Source organism: Haliotis cracherodii, unplaced genomic scaffold (assembly GCF_022045235.1).
Source record: "Haliotis cracherodii isolate W230 unplaced genomic scaffold, xgHalCrac1.p SCAF_19, whole genome shotgun sequence".
NCBI lineage: Eukaryota > Metazoa > Mollusca > Gastropoda > Lepetellida > Haliotidae > Haliotis > Haliotis cracherodii.
Window position 1 is genome coordinate 13,741,941 of NW_027266274.1, and position 21,429 is coordinate 13,763,369.

The 21,429-nt window shown below is 41.6% G+C and overlaps 1 protein-coding gene across 1 annotated transcript in view; it reads right to left on the reverse strand.

Annotated features, from left to right (window-relative positions):
- Positions 1-3,271: 3,271 nt before the first annotated feature.
- The window catches only part of LOC139466771 (bridge-like lipid transfer protein family member 3B), a 122,478-nt gene continuing 104,320 nt past the window's right edge, over positions 3,272-21,429 (reverse strand). Inside the window, exons 11-18 of the mRNA XM_071248446.1 lie at positions 13,528-13,634; positions 12,378-12,446; positions 10,232-11,339; positions 8,832-9,454; positions 8,230-8,386; positions 6,422-6,663; positions 5,065-5,173; positions 3,272-4,366 (exon numbers count right to left, since the gene is read on the reverse strand). Of these exons, the coding sequence (XP_071104547.1) occupies positions 3,852-4,366; positions 5,065-5,173; positions 6,422-6,663; positions 8,230-8,386; positions 8,832-9,454; positions 10,232-11,339; positions 12,378-12,446; positions 13,528-13,634 (2,930 nt within the window). The 3' untranslated portion in view covers positions 3,272-3,851. The remainder of the gene's footprint in view (positions 4,367-5,064; positions 5,174-6,421; positions 6,664-8,229; positions 8,387-8,831; positions 9,455-10,231; positions 11,340-12,377; positions 12,447-13,527; positions 13,635-21,429) is intronic.

A 21,429-nucleotide genomic window follows, 5' to 3' on the forward strand; every position in this document is an offset into this window, starting at 1 on the left:
ACGCAGGGTACCAAACAACAAGTACCATCTTTTAAAGTCTTTTGTAGGACGCGCCCGGGGATCAAACTCCCACTTGCACTCTCCTGGCAGAAGCTCTACTACTAGACCACAGAGGCGGACTTTAATGCAGAAAAATAAAGTGAATTCTGTTGCTCATCATGTGAGTAGCTGCACCACATCACCCCTTAATGCTGAACATCTGCCATGAGTCAAACCCAGGCCCTCGAGACAATGCCCTGAGCACTAGGCTATCCCATCGCCCTCGTGTGGAACAAGTGATGAGGGTGTTGAACATGTCACATTCCAGAAGAAGCCATGAGTCGCACCTAGGCCCTCGAGACAATGCCCTGAGCACTAGGCTATCCAGTCGCCCTCGTGTGGAACAAGTGATGAGGGTGTTGAACATGTCACACTCCAGAAGAAGCCATGAGTCGCACCTAGGCCCTCGAGACAATGCCCTGAGCACTAGGCTATCCCATCGCCCTCATGTGGAACAAGTGATGAGGGTGTTGAACATGTCACATTCCAGAAGAAGCCATGAGTCGCACCTAGGCCCTCGAGACAATGCCCTGAGCACTAGGCTATCCCATCGCCCTCGTGTGGAACAAGTGATGAGGGTGTTGAACATGTCACACTCCAGAAGAAGCCATGAGTCGCACCTAGGTCCTCGAGACAATGCCCTGAGCACTAGGCTATTTAGTCGCCCTCGTGTGGAACAAGTGATGAGGGTGTTGAACATGTCACACTCCAGAAAAAGCCATGAGTCGCACCTAGGCCCTTGAGACAATGCCCTGAGCACTAGGCTATCCAGTCGCCCTCGAGTGGAACAAGTGATGAGGGTGTTGAACATGTCACACTCCAGAAGAAGCCATGAGTCGAACCCTGGCCCTCGAGACAATGCCCTGAGCACTAGGCTATCCCATCGCCCTCGTGTGGAACAAGTGATGAGGGTGTTGAACATGTCACACTCCGGGAGAAGCCATGAGCTGGGTCTGGTGCTGACGAAACCAGGAACCATAATCAAGGTGAATCAGGGTTCAAACCCAACATGCCGAGGGCTGGAAATGCAGAGCTTTAACCATTGGACCATGACGATGAGCACCAAACAGTAGGATCTTCACGGAAACATCGCCATTACAGTAAGATAAAGCTGTCGTTATCCATACCTTGTGTCTACTTCGTCATCCGAAAACTTCTAAAAAATGCCTATCAAACAGTTCAAACTCTTCACCTTGCTTGAAAACGGTAGGATCCTCACCGAAACATCGCCATTACAGTAAAATAAAGCTGTCGTTATCCATACCTTGTGTCTACTTCGACATCCGAAAACTTCTAAAAAATGCCTATGAAACACTTCAAACTCTTCACCTTGCCGGACAACGATCTCTACCAAAACGTTGCCATACAGTAAAATAAAGAAGTCGTTATCCATAAACTGTCTCTACTTTGTCATCTGTCAACGTCTAAGTTATGCCTATCTAACACTTCAAACTCTTTTCCGTTAATAACAAAAGGACACAAGTGACAAAAGTTGCTCAATTCTCCTAACAAAATTTTGATAGTTTTCAATTCTGCAGTCACAAAATATTTCCAGGTTACTAAAACATGTTACACTACCTGACTGCCTACGTCTTCTACTGAGACTTGCATAGCTGTGAAGTGGAACATCCATTTGTCTCGTGGTTTGGACAATCTACCGGTGTATTAATCACAAGGGACAGGTCAAACAGCTACACTCATTACCACACACTAGCTAGTACTGATAACAAAGGTCACTAAGGCTAAAAAAATATATAATAGTCTTGCTTCTCAGGCACTGCCCACATCATCATAAAATCTGCTGCAAGGTTCGTTTTTATTTTCATTTTAAAAAACCCAACCCAAAACATTAAATATTCCGCGCCTCAAACACACGACCCCGAATATATGATACAATGCTTAAAAACAACATGATTTCCCCGAAATTATTGTAAACAAAATTTGGTGCCAAACTAGCTTGAACAACCTCCCAAAAAACACCACTGCCCGCCTGCAAAATAACTTCAAAAGCCATTGCCTGAGAACCAATTCTAGCCTATCGATGAAATGACATCACTACTGAAACAAGGATGTCATCAGACGATGAATGATGACATCCGGGTCATCACTCTGAACACTGAGAATACATCAACAGTGTATTGTTAGATATTAAACAGAATTGATCATAAATAGAATATATACAGTAAAGGCTAAATAGTATGCTCATCTCACATTGTAAATAGAAAACTTAAATATATTCTTATATTTTTCACCTCAAGAAGAAAAACATAGTATTTAGCCACGAATGAACTTTTACATTTTAATTTAATCCAATGGAATTAAAACATGACTTGTAAATGGGTCAGTGGAAATGTTTTCTAGCACATTTTTTTAAACAAGACTGGCCATTATAATAAAAATACAGTTTTCAATGCTTAATAACAATCAAATATCTCCTGATGGAGCAAAGTGTCGTGTCGACAGGCCCTTTGAAGATAACCAACATAGTCCAATAAGTCAGGCCTCCTATATACAGTTCCCACCTAACTATACCTTATTAGAGCGGGACGCTTATTACGTCGAATACGGTAAGCCAGTTTTTGAGGAAAGGCCAAGGAGGGCTTCAGTGGAACTGTTGCCAAACCAGGTACTGGATAAAGTGTCAAGGTAGTTCATGGTTCACAGATTACATGACTGATACTCCTGATAGGATATCTTACAGTCTCATTGTTGATATTCTGTACTAAAACCTACACAGGCAACTCTTCCACAAACCCATCTGCTGAGTGGGAGATAGACTATGGAATTGCTGCTTGAAGTAAAAAAACTAAAATATCTCAGTTGGGCTTCACAAATTGTTCATTGGCTGATGAAGCAGTGTCCTTGATGTGATGACAGACCACCCATGTGAATCGTATCTGTCGCAAAGATTTTGTTATTTCATTGCACTGTTAAATCAGCTATGCTACTCCCATTACAGATGCTGCGAATACCTGCAAACCATCTGATGCTGATGTTGAAAGATAAACCTGAATCATAGCAATCGTCCTCCACTACTGACTTCGGAATCTTCGGAACATTTTGGATGTCTCTCCTGAGTTCAGGAAAGCAGATATCAGGTGATCTATGACAGCTCGGATGAACAAATTCTGGACAAATCTTCTACATGGATACTTGACTACTTTAATGATACAGTGTTGTAATGTATTGTGATATGTACCTACCGATATGATACCAATATTTTATGTATGTAGCTAACGATGGGATACACTGGTAAGTATTGTACGTATCGTGATACGTACCTACTGATTACTGAATATGTGATTTCTATTATAACATACAGTAGTCTAAATCTCAAAACAGTCTGTGCCCCAAATCTTAACACTACTGACCCACAGTTCTGCCATTACGTCACATATATTTTATTATTTCAGAAAAACAAGGCCGGGCCCGAATCAGCCTTTTGATTAAAGGCACAGACTATTTCATATTTAATATACAGTGAAGCATCATCTTCTCGTACACATTGGTTAGTGTAATAACTATATCGCTTTAAATCGCTTTGAATATTTTGACATGACAATATGAGATGACAGTTTCAACAAGAATTTTCGCTGGGATTGACGAGCGGGGAAGTTTCACTGTTCTCTAAGCTGTAGATTGTAATGTTATCATAATGTAACCCTTATGGCAAATATCTGATATCTTCAGATTTTATCTTACAACTTCAGGTGTAATATCCACATGATCATAATCAGACACGCTGTGTAATCCCAGCTCAGACTCACAAGTTCAACCATCATCTAGACCTCATTCATACAAGACACACATAACTATGACGCTGTCGTGTGGCTTCGATGTCGTTTCTCGGAGGCCATGAGATCATCTTGTAGCAGTTTGAGAGTGGCAAACAGCGAATCCCGCTCACACGCCATGTTGACGATCTCCTCTTCCAGACGCGTCACCTTCTGCTGCAGCTGCAAGTTCTCCATCTCGTACGTATTCGATGGTTCCTCTCCCTTGCTGAGATCACGTTCAGATAGTTTCTGTTTCAATGCTTCATTTTCACTGGTGAGTTTCTCCATGAACTCCATGCCTGCTCTCAACTGGGCGAGGTGTTTGTCCGTTGTCTTCTGCAGCGCCTGGTACTCCTGTATTTGTCGACGCAGCTCCATGTTGTCCATCTGCACCTGTCGAAATTGTTCCAGGTGTAACACAGGAGTGGACGTTTCTTCTGATTCTCTGCCTGGCGATGTATCGGATATGTGAGATGGAGAGTTGCTTCCCTTGAGTGCTGATATTGGCTGAAGGGACTGCATTCCCAGGGGTGCTGACTCTATTGACCCTCCTGAAACACATTCGGACATAAGTCATGGAAATCATAAAACCGGAGAAAACATTTTTGCACCTTTTGATGTGCACAATTCGACAATCATACAACACAAAAGAGCTCTTTCACTTCTTTCCACGTGAATTATTCCCCAATTTTATTATGAGTGAGTGCGTTTGGTTTTACGCCGCTTTGAGCAATATTCAAGCAATATCACGGCGGGGGACACCAGAAATGGGCTTCACATATTGTACCAATGTCGGGATTCGACCCGTATCTTTGGCGTGACGAGCGAACGCTTTAACCACTAGGATACCCGACCGCCTCAATTATATTATGAAAGAGATTCATAAAACGGAATCGTACAATCGACTCTGCTTTATGCAAGGATTTCTATTGGATATGGAAAGGGTTTTGTCCCTTTATTCAAATAAACCTGGTTATATGCAGGGCACAGATCTGAAGACAATATTCTAGCTATAAGACGGCGGTTTGTAAATATTCGAGTCCGGACAGACAATCCAGTGATTGACAGCATGAACATCGATCCATGCAACTGTGATACGATGACATGCATCAACCAGTGAGTCTGACCACCCGATCCCGTTGGTCGCCTCTTACGACAAGCATAGTCGCCTTTTACGGAAAGCATGGGTTGCTGAAGGTTCTGCGCCAGATCTTCACAGGTCTGAGGGTTGGGTAATGGTGACAGTCACCTGATAAGTGGAAGACGCCATCTGACCCCCTCCTGATCGTCAGCTTGTGTATCTGCATGTCGATGGGCATCGCTCCTGGTGACACAGGGTTGCTGGATGGCCGGTCCTCCTGAGGAATGGATACGTAGCACACGTTACAAACATGGAACATCAGGAATACACAGGGCCACTGCTCTGCTATTCTGGGACCAGTGAAGATTTCTGACTAGTTGTCTTCTCCCCAGATCTACTTGTCTGAAATGAGTCGTTGACCAGCTGGATGACCAGTGGTGTTTACTAGGTGTGAAACGAAACATCAGTGCACTGGTGCATCATGAGCTTTCATGTGACGATACGATACACGATACCATTTTTTCTGTATCGATAAAAGACGATATACTTGCTGAAAAAAACTACTTACTAATCGTTTAATGATCTCTGACATTTTTGTCAGTCAGATAGAGCAAAATATGTTGTAGTTAGCATTTCAAAATCACTACAAAAAATAGCTGCTACAGTCAGGTTTTCCTTTTGAACCTGCTCTGAAATATTTGTTGTCCAGAAGTTTCCATGTGATTTGATGTAAATATGTGTAGCACGATACACATCGTATTGTGACCCATATATCGTAACCTTGCTGAATCGTTTCAACCCTAGTCTTTACACCTACTTAAGTTACTGTAAATCTTGAAATAAATAAGAGCTTGAATTAAATGCGAAAAATGTGAGTGGTCTTTGCTTGCATTACTTAACTTCGAATGGATGTCTCCAAAATGACAATCAATAATAACACTGCCTCACTGGATACTTATTCGGAAATACCAACTTGAATATAAACACAAACACGGTTTATTGAGCAGCAGTTGTAACAAGTATATAACAATGTCATCCAAAGAATAGGACTCACACAATGGGCAGTCACATTAATATTAAGTCGCATTTTTGGCTAGTGGTCAGCAATCACATTAATTTGGAAACACATTATTTTCAAGATTTACAGTATATAACATAAATCAGGGCTCAGGTTAAGAAACTTGATTTACCTGAGAGGTACTGAATGTGTTCAAAGATGGATGTTGTGTGAAAAGTGAGGGTTAGGCAGACACAATTTTTTTTAAAAATTACCCTCACTTGGTGTTTGTTTGTTTGTTTGTTTGTTTGTTTGTTGCGCATCAACCATGTCAGTGAGCATGACCACCCAATCCCGTTATTCACCTCTTACAACAAACATAGTCGTCTCTTACGGCAATCAGGGCTGCTGAAGATCTATTCTAACTCGGATCTTTAAGGGTCCTGAAAAACATAATGGCTATGGCTGACCTAAAGACGGGATGAGTTCCTAGTTGAATGACTGTTCAATCACAGACTATACACTCACCTCAAGAATGATGAGGAGGTTGTCGACGTCCACCAGCATCGGTATCGGCTCAGACGTCTTCTCATCCTCGATGAACTCTGATAGTGACATGAGACTGGACATTTTGAAACTGAGGCTGGAGTCATGGCTCCTCACAGTGAGAAGAGCTTTGTTTGGAGTTGTCGTTGTGTCGGCTCGATACTGCACGGTGTATGGAAACGTCTTCGGGTGACTCGGAGACAGGGTGTTGTCTTGAAAGAATCCTGCAGAAAAATAGATTTTGGTAGTTATCTAAAACTTATTCTTTAGAAATTATTGTTACCCAGTATAAAGCAACAACTTGGAGAATGGTAAGAGTCAGGGTTTCCTTTCACTAGTAAGAGCTAAGGAAAGATACAGGTGAGAGCCAAGGAAAGTTACAAGTAACGGCTAAGGTAAGGTACAAGTAATAGCCAAGGAAAGCTACAGGTAAAAGCCAAGGAAAGCTACAAGTAAGGGCCAAGGAAAGCTACAGGTAAGAGCCAAGAAAAGTACAGGTAAGAGCCAAGAAAAGTACAGGTAAGAGCCAAGAAAAGTACAGGTAAGAGCCAAAGAAAGTACAGGTAAGAGCCAAGAAAAGCTACAGGTAAGAGCCAAGAAAAGATACAAGTAAGAGCCAAGGAAAGCTACAGGTGAGAGCCAAGGAAAGCTACAGGTAAGAGCCAAAGAAAGTACAGATAAGAGCCAAGAAAAGCTACAGGTAAGAGCCAAGAAAAGCTACAAGTAAGAGCCAAGGAAAGCTACAGGTGAGAGCCAAGAAAAGCTACAGGTAAGAGCCAAGGAAAGCTACAGGTAAGAGCCAAGGAAAGCTACAGGTAAGAGCCAAAGAAAGTACAGGTAAGAGCCAAGAAAAGCTACAGGTAAGAGCCAAGAAAAGATACAAGTAAGAGCCAAGGAAAGCTACAGGTGAGAGCCAAGGAAAGTTACAAGTAACGGCTAAGGTAATTTACAAGTAATAGCCAAGGAAAGCTACAGGTAAAAGCCAAGGAAAGCTACAAGTAAAGGCCACGGAAAGCTAAGGTAAGAGCTAAGAAAACATGTAAGTATTAGCCAAGAAAAGCTACAGGTAAGAGCTATGAAAAGCCACAAGTAAGAACCAAGAAAACCTATAAGTAAGGGAAGTTCAAAACTCAACAAAATCTAAATCACCAAATGTGATTTACGGACAGCAAGAACAGAAATCAGCTAATAAACAGTTACATCTAATGTTTACCACTTCAGTGAAACCCATGAGCACGGGTATGGTGCTGACAAGCCTAGAAACATAATTGGGGCTCAACCGGTAAAACTTAAGGTGAGCTATGACTAGTGAGCTACAACATCAATAGCCTTGTGATAACAACTGTAATGTTAGCTGCAGATAGTAAGATCAATAGTGAGTTACAACATCAATAGCCTTGTGATAACAGATGTAAGGTGGGTTGCAGATAGTAAGATCAATAGTGAGTTACAACATCAATAGCCTTGTGATAACAACTGTAAGGTGAGCTGCAGATAGTAAGCTCAATACTCAGCTACAACATCAATAGCCTTGTGATAACAACTGTAAGGTGAGCTGCAGATAGTAAGATCAATAGTGAGTTACAACATCAATAGCCTTGTGATAACAACTGTAAGGTGAGCTGCAGATAGTAAGCTCAATACTCAGCTACAACATCAATAGCCTTGTGATAACAACTGTAAGGTGAGCTGCAGATAGTAAGATCAATAGTGAGCTACAACATCAATAGCCTTGTGATAACTGTAAGGTGAACTACAGGTGGCAAAAGACCACCGCCATCAGTACATACCTTTCTGACTGGAGAACTTTGTGTGAAAGTCCTCAGCGCTGATGTTGCCTGGTTGGCAGGTGAGGAGTTTCGACACCTGTGCCGCCACTGTCATCCCCTTGTCACTACTGGTCATCAACGCCTCCACCGTGTCCAGCTTGAACAGCACTATAGATATCTGTAAACAATGGAAAACAAAACAACCTTTAAGAGAATCTTGACTGACTGACTGACTGACTGACTGACTGACTGATTGATGTCACACTCAGCAATATTCCAACTATATGTTGGCTTTATATAAATAATCGAGTCTGGACCAGACAATCAAGTGATTGACATCATGAGCATCGATTCACGAAATTGGGATACGATGAAATGCATCAACCAAATCAGCGAGAATCTTAGAAACATAATGCAATGCACAGAGTGAATAAAGTTTCAGCTCAAACTTCGACATCCATAAACTCCTAAGAAATGCCTATCAAACAGTTCGAAGGTAATTTTGACGTAATAACTGATGTAATAAGAAAAGAAACTAATACATAAACATCCAGTGCTATCCAGTGCTAAAATAACTAACAGAGCCTCTTGTCACCAATGTAGCCAGAAGATAACCAACTCACAATCTCCTTTCCCCGTGTAGATGAGCTCTCTGCGTAGACGCTGGAGGAGTCATCAGCCACGTCGCTGTAGGTGTCAGTAGTGGATGCAGTGTCCGAGGGGGGATCATGACAGAATGCCGGCACCTCTGAATCCTCAAACGTCAGATGTTCAAACTCATCATCAGATGACATGTCTGTTTTTATTGACATTGTCTCAAGGTCATCCGAAACCGACAACATGTCATCGTCAGACTTTAGTTTCAGCTTGTCCGTGAAACTCGAAAAAGCAGATGAAACAGAAGAAAGTGCCTTCTTCATCTGTGGCTGTGTCTTTGTGTAACGTACTCCCGTGCTGCGTCGGCTGTCCATGCTAATGCCGGAATCCACGCCGTAGGAGCGAGAGGAGACGGTGGAGTCCTCATCATCATTGTTGGTGCCGGAGATGGCGAGGGCGGAGATGGCTGTCCGCTGCAGAGGTGGGGGCTGGGGGTTGCCTGAGGAAGACTTCCTCTCAAAGTCAGAGGTGCTTTCGGAGTGACTCAGCATCCCATTGGAGTGAGATTGGATGGTGGAGTCGCTCATGGACTTGGTGATCATCATGTTGGGACTGCTTGGGACGTCACTCGGCAGGTTCATGTCAGACTCTGGAATGTCAAAAAACAATTTGGAGGGATGAACACAATCAGAGCTGAAGCTTGATCTGAATAACAATAGGTCAGAAACCCAATAAAAGTGGGTTCCCACAATGAGTGTTCACTGCCTGTACTATTTTCAGGAAGTCTACACGAATCAAGAAACATTCCTAACTCACATTCCAGAAGAAAACATTTCATACATATCAAATTTGTGAACCCTATGCAAGCCAACACATATTCCATTAGATTGTCAAAGGTCCCACAAAGATATTTCCAGACCTCAAGCATTTCTGAGCAAGAAGGATGACCTAGCAACACATTTCTGATACCAAGTTTATCATTAATAAGTTACTTGACCTATAAGTATTCATCTGAAGCTGTGACTCCTGCGTCATATTTTTCGAACTTCAAATAAATATGAGTATGAGCAAATCCATAACAGAAGATGAATTTTTACAATATGTTAGTATTGTTTTTACGTACATCTATGAAAATCAGCTTGGGAAAAATACTTGCTCCTGGTCAAATATTAGAAAACCATTTCCTGTAAAACTCTAAATTTAGCTTTTTGACACATTTTATCCTAAAATATGCATATAGTGTTGTTATGAGTCGCAAACATTCAAATTGTTAAAATGAACAAAATAAAGTTCTCATTCATATGAACACATCAGATAACTTTCAAAACAATTTCTAAAAGTTTTGCTCAATTTTTAAATAATACAGATCCTGCATGCCAGAAAGGGCCCTGACTCTACCTCCTCCTTTCCAGAAATGGCACTGTACCTGTAAACTCAATGCGAGGGTAGTCTCCATAAGGATACTCTTTGCTGGCAGGCATGGTCAGATGGGACAGCTTGTCTAATGGAGAAACCGGGCTGGAGAAGTCGTCCGGGAAACACCGCTGGTTGATCAGACAGGGACACACAGCAGCAAACTCAATCTGGGGCAACACCAGGGGGACACACACACTCATAGAATCCCTGGATCCCAGACTTGAGAGGTCAGTGCTCATCTGGGTTTGGAATTTGGTAAAAGACTCGTTGAGACGCATAAGAAGAACATACTGAAGGTGATTCAGCTGAATTCGTAATTTGGCTCCGACAGATGCCACGACATGGCAGTCAGAATATTGCACATCTTCTTTTAAGTTATTGGCATTCACTTCTGGTTTTTCTTTGTCATTATCACAGATAGGTTGATCCTTAGTTGTCTCCCCTTCGTCACCTTTAGCTTGACCTTCATCATCAGAATCACAGCTGTAGTATTGTTTCAGGAGAAGCCTCTGAGGACGTTTGTCTCGATCTCCTTCATCAGGCCTGATTTCATTTACGTCTTTGTGACCACGATTGTTGGATTTGAAATCTTTAAAGGAGTCTTTGGCACAGTTGGATTTCTCTAGACTGTGTGGCTGACATATCCACAGGGCGAGAGGGAATGCTTCAACGAAGGGTTGTGGTCGACTCTTGGAGCTGAGGGACAAGAGGAACTCCAGCCACACCTGATCAATGAGGACACACCACATATCACATCCTGCATCACGCTTCAGAGTATTGGTGGACAACTCATGGACCGGAACAGATCCACCGAGTAACTCCGGGTTTGTCCATTCCATCAGCTTCTGTTTCACACCCTTATCAAAGTACTGGTTGTCTCTGCCATCAGCATGGGCACGGAAATGAGGTGGGATGGCAGTTGTGGAATTGTCCTTCGGGAACCCTTTGGACTGAAGGAGTTGCTCCTTCTGGTAGACGTCCAATATCTTAGCCAGGTCGGATCTCTCGGCCTTCAACTCAACACGGGTATTTGTGGCACATATCTTGGACATCTGGAGCTGGAGAAACTCGGGGCGCTCTGACTGACCTTCACCTCGGAACTCATTTGGAATGATGACCTGTAAACCAGGGCAGGGGTCACATTAGCTGGATGGGATTAGTGTGGGTGGAAATGTAACACAGTAATCTAATTATTCCCACAAAGTTTCAGTAGATTCCACTTATTACATATGGGCTTTCATGGACTAAATAATCCTGAAGAACAGTTTGCTAGACAAAGGGTAAGTGGTTAATGTAATGAGACACTAAGACTGTGACAGCAATAGTAAACATGAATTGACATCAACATTTCTCATAATCATAAACAGTGATACTTACAGGTGAGTGAGTGAGTGAGTATGGTTTTACGCCGCTTTCAGCAATATTTCAGCATTATCATGAAGGGGGACACCGGAAAAAGGGCTCTACACATTGTACCCAAGTCGGGAATCGAATCCGGGTCTTCGGTGTGACGAGTCAACACTATAACCACTAGGCTACCCCACTGTCCCTCCTTACAGGAGCATGGACGAACTGATTTAAGCAAACGGGTGTTAGGTTTGTCACATTTGTACACTAGTTTTCCATACAGACATTCTACAGAACAGCAAGGATTGGCTTCCTAGCATGAAGCAGTCAGTACTAGCAGTTGGATGGGTGGACAGATAGATGACTGACCCAGGACTCAAGCTCAATGGCAGCTGAAAAGTTTTCAGCGAAGAAAGTAAAGAACTAACGATCTTATCGAACCTTTGTTTTCCCTGACCCACATAATTCATAAATTACAAAGCTTTGATAGATTGTTTGTTTGTTGTTTAACGCCGCACTCAGCAATATTCCAGCTATATGACGGCGGTCTGTAAAATAATCGAGTCTGGACCAGACGATCCAGTGATTGACATCACGAGCATCAATCCATGCAATTGGGATCGATGACATGCATCAACCAAGTCAGTGAGCCTGACCACCCGATCCCGTTAGTCGCCTTTTACGACATGCATAGTCGCCTTTTGCAGCAAGCATAGGTTGCTTAGGACCTATTCTACCCCGGATCTTCACAGGTCAACTTTGATAGAGTACAGTTATAACTGCCTGACTGAAACAAGGGCTGCACATACCCGGGGCATGACGGCCTCCACCTTGATGTCCACATGTTCTTTCTTGGCAGAAGTCTGATCATCCAGTTCCTGCAAGTACCAGTACACCAGGCTAGAGGGAGGAGCATATGCTTCGGCCATGTCTTGCAACATTGCACCAATATTAGGCAAACCCAAAAAGGTCCTGTTTTATTATCAATTTTTAAGAAGAGCATGCACACCAAACACTATATATAACATGCTAACAGTGAAAGTGAATAGATTGTATTAACTTCATTTTCCCTCAACGACATCTTTTCAACATGTCAAGAACAAAATACAGGATCAATTGGGTTTTATATTTCTTGTTTGTTGTTCTGTTTCCCAAGATGTGGCTTGGCTCCATCCTTGTTGTGAGGAGTTGCCACTTGGTTATCCTTGATAGTAAGCTGACAGCTCATCAGTGGATGTTTTGATCTGGAACAGTGTACTTTGACCAGATGACCAATGAGGTTATCCCTATCATTAGCTATCAGGTTAGGGATGTGATCCATTGGACTTCTGATCAGGAAGAGGACAACTTGTCCATGTCATCAAAGAGGTCATCCCTATCATAAGCTATCAAGGTAAGGATGTCATACATTTAATTTCTGATCAGGAAGAGGACAACTTGTCCATGTCATCAAAGAGGTCATCCCTATCATAAGCTATCAAGGTAAGGATGTCATACATTTAATTTCTGATCAGGAAGAGGACAACTTGTCCATGTCATCAAAGAGGTCATCCCTATCATAAGCTATCAAGGTAAGGATGTCATACATTTAATTTCTGATCAGGAAGAGGACAACTTGTCCATGTCATCAAAGAGGCCATCCCTATCATAAGCTATCAAGGCAAGGATGTCATACATTTAATTTCTGATCAGGAAGAGGACACCTTGTCCATGTCATCAAAGAGGTCATCCCTATCATAAGTGAACAAGGAAAGAATGCCATCCAATGATCCTCTGGTCAGAAGAGGACCCTATGTTCAATAAGACTATCACTGACAGTTAATTGACAATGTAAATGATGTTCAATTCTTAATGTGAGCACATGCAGTCTCCTGAAACTAAAGTTGTGGCTGGGTGTCTTGGATTACACACAGGGCACTCCAATACTTTACAAGAATGGGTCCTAGAGGACCAGCTTACCAGATTCTGTGAGAGACTGAGCATGAAGTAGTTGGTCCAGAGCAGGGTTAGAAAGTCCAGGGTGAGCCTCACTGGGTTCAGCAGAATATACAGGTTGGCATGCGGAACTGAAACAGAAGGAGAACACATTACCTACAATTCATACATCATGCAATCCTATTTCACCCATTAATCCTGGAGGGGCGGTCGGGTAGCCTAGTGGTTAAAGCGTTGGATCGTCACGCCGAAGACCCGGGTTCGATTCCCGACATGGGTACAATGTGTGAAGCCCATTTCTGGTGTCCCCCGCCATGATATTGCTGGAATATTGCTAAAAGCGGCGTAAAACCATACTCATTCACTCACTCATTAATCCTGGAAATAACAAATCATGTGTAGTGTTATTAGGGCCAGGTTAGCTAACAATACTGTAGCTCATGCATGATTTTGTTAATTATGACGAATTGATGTATTGATGGCCAAATCAAGGACTGATGCCTTTCCTGGAAGATAAGGAGCGCTTGTACCCGGTCAATACTGCTGGATGTTTATTAATGGATGTAACACAACACAGTGAAGCAGCTTTGTTTGATTGTCCTTCACAGCTCCCAGTACACAGATTGTTATGGCAATTGTGGAGAGCTAGATCACTCCAGTAATTGTTTCGGAAAGTCATACTGAATGATGTACTTACACAATTGCCCTGAACTAATGGGCAGACGGACATGGGAAAACATTGACCCAAGTCTTGGAATTGTTCTGTAAACATCATGACCCAGGACAATATAACTTTGAATACCAACCAGGTCTCAATCTGTGACTAAAACGGCTGCCAATGTGACCTAAGTTTCAATTTGTGTACTGTCTATATTTCAGAGGTAGCCAAATGACTACCTTGAAAAATATCTTGTGGCTATCTTCTATTGCTACACATATGTAGACACAATTGTCTGTTACTAATTGTACTCGCAAACAACTCCTCATAAAGTCAACAATGAACCAAAATACATAAATATTAATTAAATAAGTATTTTATTTTAGTTGATAATTTATTGGATAAGCAGGGATATACCTTTATAATCTAGTAACATAAATTGCATCATTGTTAGAGTCACAAATAACAAAACTCAAGTAGTTTCCACAAATATACGATTCCAAGACTAGTGCTATGACTTGTACATATAATAGTTATTTGATAAACATAATTGCTTTTGGCTACCTACAATATTAGCTTGACATCTTGATTTTACCACTGGCTACCTGGAAAAAAATACTTGTAGCCATATGGCTACTTGGTAAATATTTAAACTTGGAGGCTTGCCAACTTGCCTGACTTAGGTGTTACTCTATTTGTAAATTAGGAAAAGACCAGTGAAGAACACCGAAACATATGTCACAGGACATTGTCTGAGACAGCTTGTGACAAGCCTCCATCATATTCTGAATCGACATGAAGTTCTTATTCACTGAGTATTCTAAAGATTGATTGAGTATGGTTTTACGCCACTTTTAGCAATTTTCCAGCAATATCACAGTGGGGGACACCAGAAATGGGCTTCACACATTGTACCCATGTCGGAAATCAAACCTGGGTCTGCGGTGTGACGAGCCAACGCCTTAACCACTAGGCTACCCACTGCACGTATTCTGAAGAATACTGCAATATGGAAGAAATCGAAGATATTTTCATATATTTCTCGGTCAAGGAGATATAGATATAACAATATAAAAGAATCCAGATTCATCAATACGAATGATCCACCTCTAATTGCTAATGGGTTCTCAAAGAGACATCAATGAAAAAAGTTTATTCTGGTCTGGGCGAGTGGGTCAAGGGGACATTCAACACGGAGTCCGCGGAGGAAATGACCAGAAACATGTTCCTGACACAACTGAATCAAAGGATGAGTATGGAAAGATGAAAGATTTTGTTGACGTCAGTGACAACGCTTGTGATGGAAGCCCTGTGCAGCAGGGCAAGACTTTCAGTTGCAGAACATCTACTGACACGGCCAGAAGCCAAGGTGAGACAATTTGTGTTGCTGTATTTGTTTGTTTGTTTTGTTTGTTGATTACTGCTGCACTCAGACAATAGTCCAGCTGGCAGTCTCTAAATAATCCAGTCTGGACCAGACAATCCAGTGATTGACATCATGAGCATCGATCCACGCAATTGGAATACATCAACCAAGTCAGTGAGCCTGACCATCCGATCCCGTTAGTTGCCTCTTTTGACAAGCATAGTCGCCTTTTACGGCAAGCATGGGATGCTTCTACCCATTATCTTCACGGGTTCCAAAATGCATTTGCATCATTATTGCACTGTTTTTGTAATCATCTGTATTGGTGCAGTCATATATCTGAACAGTTTTAAATTTAGAAAAAAAACTTTAAAGGTAACATCAAACCCATTTTCATGATGACCACACATGCTAACATTGTACCGTTTTTGTCCCATCAGTTACAACTGTTTTGATGTCAAGCATTGATACATCATAAAGTTTCAGTGATGTAACCCATCATCATATTCCATCCAGAAACAACATGAACTCTAACCCTCATATGAAACATTACTTATCATCTAAACATTTCAGTGAAATAGCTGAACCCTTCATTGAAATCCCTTCTGAAACAACTGGCCACCACTGTGAGGTGAGGTGAAACGGGGTTTAACGTCGCGTCCAAGATTATTGCACTTATATAGCGACGTGTGTGTGTGTGGCTGCTTGTACTAGTCCGGACTGATGCCGATTTATAGTGCTAGCCCACTGAGATACCATGTTGCAGTTTAACATGAATACCCCACTCAGACTCCAAGCCAACCTGTGCTTGTTTTAGCCCCTTAATGCTGAGCGCCAGACAGGGTAACAACAAGTACCATCTTTTAACGTCTTTTGGTATGACACGGCCGGGGATCGAACCCCGGACCTTCCACTCTCTGGGCGGACGCTCTACCACTAGACCACGGAGGTGGTGCCACCACTGTGAACTCATGACCAAACAACATGCAGTCATCTAAACATATCAGTGATGTTGCCTGACTCTTCATCATAAACCTACTGTCACTTTTGCCTTTTGTGTTGTCTATATCTTACTATCTCAGAATAACCTCTTGGGAGGTTTTACTTTTTCTAAGTAAGACCTCATCTCGGGGATGAGGTTTTACTTTTTCCTAGTAAGACCTTGTATGAGGTCCTCCTTTTTGTTTGTAAGACCTGCTGATTTGATTAGCAGATGGATTTGGATTTCAAACATGTTCTAAAATGGAAGAGAAGAATTGGAACTTTTCAATTATGACTTCTTTCAGTGGCATTTAGAAGTTGGTGTGATGAAGTAAGACAAGTTCTATGGATGAACAACTTCTTTATTACAATTATCTTAATCAGCTCTCTGTGTCCATCAATATTAGCTCTCTGTGTCCATCAATCAATTGACTGTATAAACATTGATGTTAATAAGTATATATACCTATGTTGTTTAGCACTATCCATCACTTGCTTGATAAAGGTGTTAGGATCTACACTGAAACGTCGCACTAATTGTAATAAAGAAGATGTTCATCCATAGAACTTGTCTTACTTTTTAATTATGTTTGACCGGAACTGAACCTGCAACCCCACCTATCATGTTCAGTTTTGTAACCCACTGTGTTCCACTGAGGCACCAGGGCAGGAGGAGAAAGAATGTTCTGTTTTAGATGTCATGACTTAGTTTTGTCTATGCTGCACGTGTTTCTTCTCTCACACACTTTGATTGCATTTCTTTTACACTGCGACACACTGTATTGTTTCACAACAAGACATTTCGATGTTTTCTTATTTTGTCTGTTATTTCTTGCATTTAGATGGTTTATAAGTGAGGTAAAGCACTCCTCCTCGGTTATGGTTGTGGAAGTAAGACATCCGCAATCTGGTATTGGTAATGTAAGTCCTCAGAGCTTTATGATTCCCTTCCAGTTCTAAACAAGATGGTCACCACAGCGAACTCGACCCTGACACAGGACACACTGTCAACTGGTCTTCGAGTGACACACTCAGTCTGCTCTCTCACCATTGCTGTCAGCGGGATCATAGGAAACAGTTTCACCATCTACAAACTGACGCGGAAGCGCGCGAAGCAGTTGACCTGTAACCTTTACCTCCTGAACCTCTGTATCAACAACCTTCTCAGCTCCTCCATCCTGCTGCCACTCCTCGCCGTCAACTCCTTCTTCAATGGATGGATATATGGCAACACCTTCTGTAAAGTCTTTGCCTATCTCATGTATGCCAACGTCTGTGCGGAGATCAACGCCCTCATCCTTCTGACCCTCAACCGCTACTTCAAGGTCGTGCACCCAGTGACCTACATGACCATCTATGACAACCGCCTAAACAATTCAGTGATGATAATTTTCAGCTGGACATTTTACTCCTTGCTCCTCATCCTCCCACTGGCTGAAATCTGGGGGCAGTTTGGTTACAACTTGGAAAAAAAATACTGTGCCGTTATCCGCAACGACAATTACGTTCTGTTCATGTGTGGAATCCTTCTGGTGACATCTGTTCCAATTATTTTCTGGAGTTATGCGTCAATATTTTACACCTACAAGAAATCCAAGCAGAAGATAGCTAATTTCAAGGAAGAGGCAGACGCCAAGTCGAAGGAGCAGACGCCAAGTGCAGCATTCTCCTCACAGGAAGTGAGGTTGTTGCGGATGATTGTGTTGATCCTTGGTTGCTTCATGTTGACATACATGCCTTATATGGTAATGACTGTCGCTGACCCTGCAATGACTGTGGCAGGTAGATGGGTTCATACGATTGCTACCTACTTGTCCTGGCTACATGTGGCACTTAACCCTTGTATATATACTCTGAGGAACCCAAGACAACCTTAAATTAAACCTAGTCCTTGGTGAACCTAGTGTCATAGCGACTGATTTACGACACCCAAGAACATTTAATTGCAAAGGCTCATTACCCTGGAGCTATGACATCTATATGCCTTGAAACACTTAATTGCTGTTATTTATATGATGCTAATCCTATTTGTTAATCCCCATTTTTGTGTATATCGACCCTCTGCCATCCTGCTGATGAATTACTGTTTACATTTATATTTATTACTTACAAAATGTCAGGTGACCTTGGCTATATAAGCCTTGGTCCAAAGAGAAAGGAGAAAAGAAAGGTCTTACCCTTAGCCTAGCTAGGGTTAGGCTGGGTGCTCCGGGGCACCTAGACAACAACCACTACCACTATGTGCTGACCTGGCACATAGTGTCTTTTGTATGTATATATCTACATGTATAAAGTAAAACTTGATATACCGCAAGCCATCGTCTCCAAGTTGTCACTTCTTACTGAGAACCGTATGTCGGCCCCTTGCATATTCGAGTATACAAATTATTCATTAATCAACGTCAGACCACAAGTGTTGTTACTAGTTTGAGACCAACTTGTTTGTTTGTTGTGTAATGCCGCACTCCGCAATATTCCATCCATATGACGGCGGTCGGTAACATAATTAATTCTGGACCAGACTTTCCAGTGATTGACATCATGAGCATTGATCCACGCAACTGGGATATGATGACATGCATCAACCAAGTTAGTAAGTCTAACCACCCGATCCTGTTAGTCGGCTCTTAGCTCAAGCATAGTCGCCTGTTATGGCAAGCATAGGTTGCTGAAGACCTATTCTACCCCAGATCTTCACGGTAGAGACACTTAGTATATTATTTGAGTCATATCAAGGTGTGCCACATTAATGTGCAAGAAAACCTGAAGTGACGTTTAATGCTTTGGTAACTCCACACACAGTCAAACAGACCAATAATCAGAGAATATGTGATTTTGTAAACCCAAACCAGCAGATCCTGGCACGGCAAAGGAAGGCAACTATGAAACTTGTACCCTAAGTCAAATAGTTATAATTATTCAAGCAAGTGGGATAAAGATCATTTGTGAAACAAATCTAGAAGGAATTGACTGTCTACTTAAATACACTTCTGGACATGAACATTAAGATCGTTTCAGAATTTGAATACTTACAGTAGAGACATAACTTGAAACATGACTTTATAAACCATGTGATTATAGCTGCTAAAAAAAGGTATATGTGTATCTCGAGCATCCAAGGAAAACACTTGTCTCTCAAAACGTTACTAAAATTATCAAGGATGTATCGATAAATTACATTGAAAATTTATTGCAATTAATATTGTAGTATTTGAAAGTTTGAATCAAAATGTCCCGCACAGTTATAACCAACAAAAAGCCTCCTGTTGTTACTTTGAATACCCTGTGTATACATTGTTTATACAAATGCCTATTACAATGAATTAAAAAAAAAAAAAAAAAAAAAAAGTCAGAAAAAGATTGAGTAGCTTCCCTCTCATTTCAGTAACTATTTCAACAATTGCGAAAATTCAATAAACAGAGAATTACTGAAATTTGGATTAGTTGATGAAGCTTTGTATTTTTAATTATATCTGTCAGAACCATCTCCATTTATGCAGCACAGCCCCCACAGTGTTCAGCAGCACATGGAATACATCCCAATATCCATGTGGACCAGCCATGGAACACATCTCAATAACCATGTGGACCAACCATGGAATACATCCCAATAACCATGTGGACCAGCCATGGAACACATCCCAATAACCATGTGGACCAGCCATGGAACACATCCCAATAATCATGTGGACCAGCCATGGAACACATCCCAATAACCATGTGGACCAGCCATGGAACACATCCCAATAATCATGTGGACCAGCCATGGAACACATCCCAATAACCATGTGGACCAACCAGGACTCACACAACCAATGATAGAACACTTGTCTGGTGTATGTTTAATCACCCTGTCCTCTGCAGCACTTGCTTCGTGGTGAGCAAGTTTTAAGTATTCGCTGTTTCCAAAATAAACTTAAAAAACGATACAATAAATCTGGGGGGTAATTTATTCCTTGACTTTGGTGTGTTCTGAATGCATTAAAATATATCTGAAAACCTTTTTAAAAGGTGAGACATTATTTGCATTTTTTACAATAAAATGGCAACATCTCCTGTCGAATGTTTTTTTTGTGGTGGCGATTAGTTCTAATTTCTAACCAATTATTCAGACAATATGCAACATCACAAAGACATAAAACATTTATGGGTAACTAGTTTATTGTTGCAACATTTCAGGGCTTGAGTCAATATGTACTTGCTGATATGTTGACAAAAGGCAGGATTAATGTAAAACAAATCAATATTACAAGGAAACCAACATGATTTATATAAACAGGATGGATGCCAATTAAGTACAATGAATTTTTTTTTGATGGGCTGGGTGTTACACATAACAACACAACAGAGTGTGTTTAAGTGCTTGTACATCATCCATGCTCGTTTCGTTTCTTAATAAGTGATTCACGTTTAGTTGATTAGTTTTAATTATAACTTGCATTTAGACCAAATTGTAAGTTTCATTGCTGAACACTGGGTGGGATGACAAAGAGCTGACTTAAGGAAAACAATAAGACAATCAACTTGACCATGAGTGGGAAATCATAGGTGATAGAACTGTTACAGTAGAGTTCATACTGGCTAGGTAGTGCCTTGGTCTATGGTAATGATTGGTTATACAACAGTAGAGTACATACTGGGTAGGTAAATGCCTTGGTCTCTGGTAACGATTGGTTATAGAACAGTAGAGTACACGCTTGGTAGATAAATGCCTTGGTCTCTGGTAATGATTGGTTATAGAACAGTAGAGTACATACTGGGTAGGTAGTGCCTTGGTCTCTGGTAATGATTGGTTATAGAACAGTAGAGTACACACTGGGTGGGTAAATGCCTTGGTCTCTGGTAACGATTGGTTATAGAACAGTAGAGCACACACTTGGTGGGGAAAAGCCTTGGTCTCTGGTAATGATTGGTTATAGAA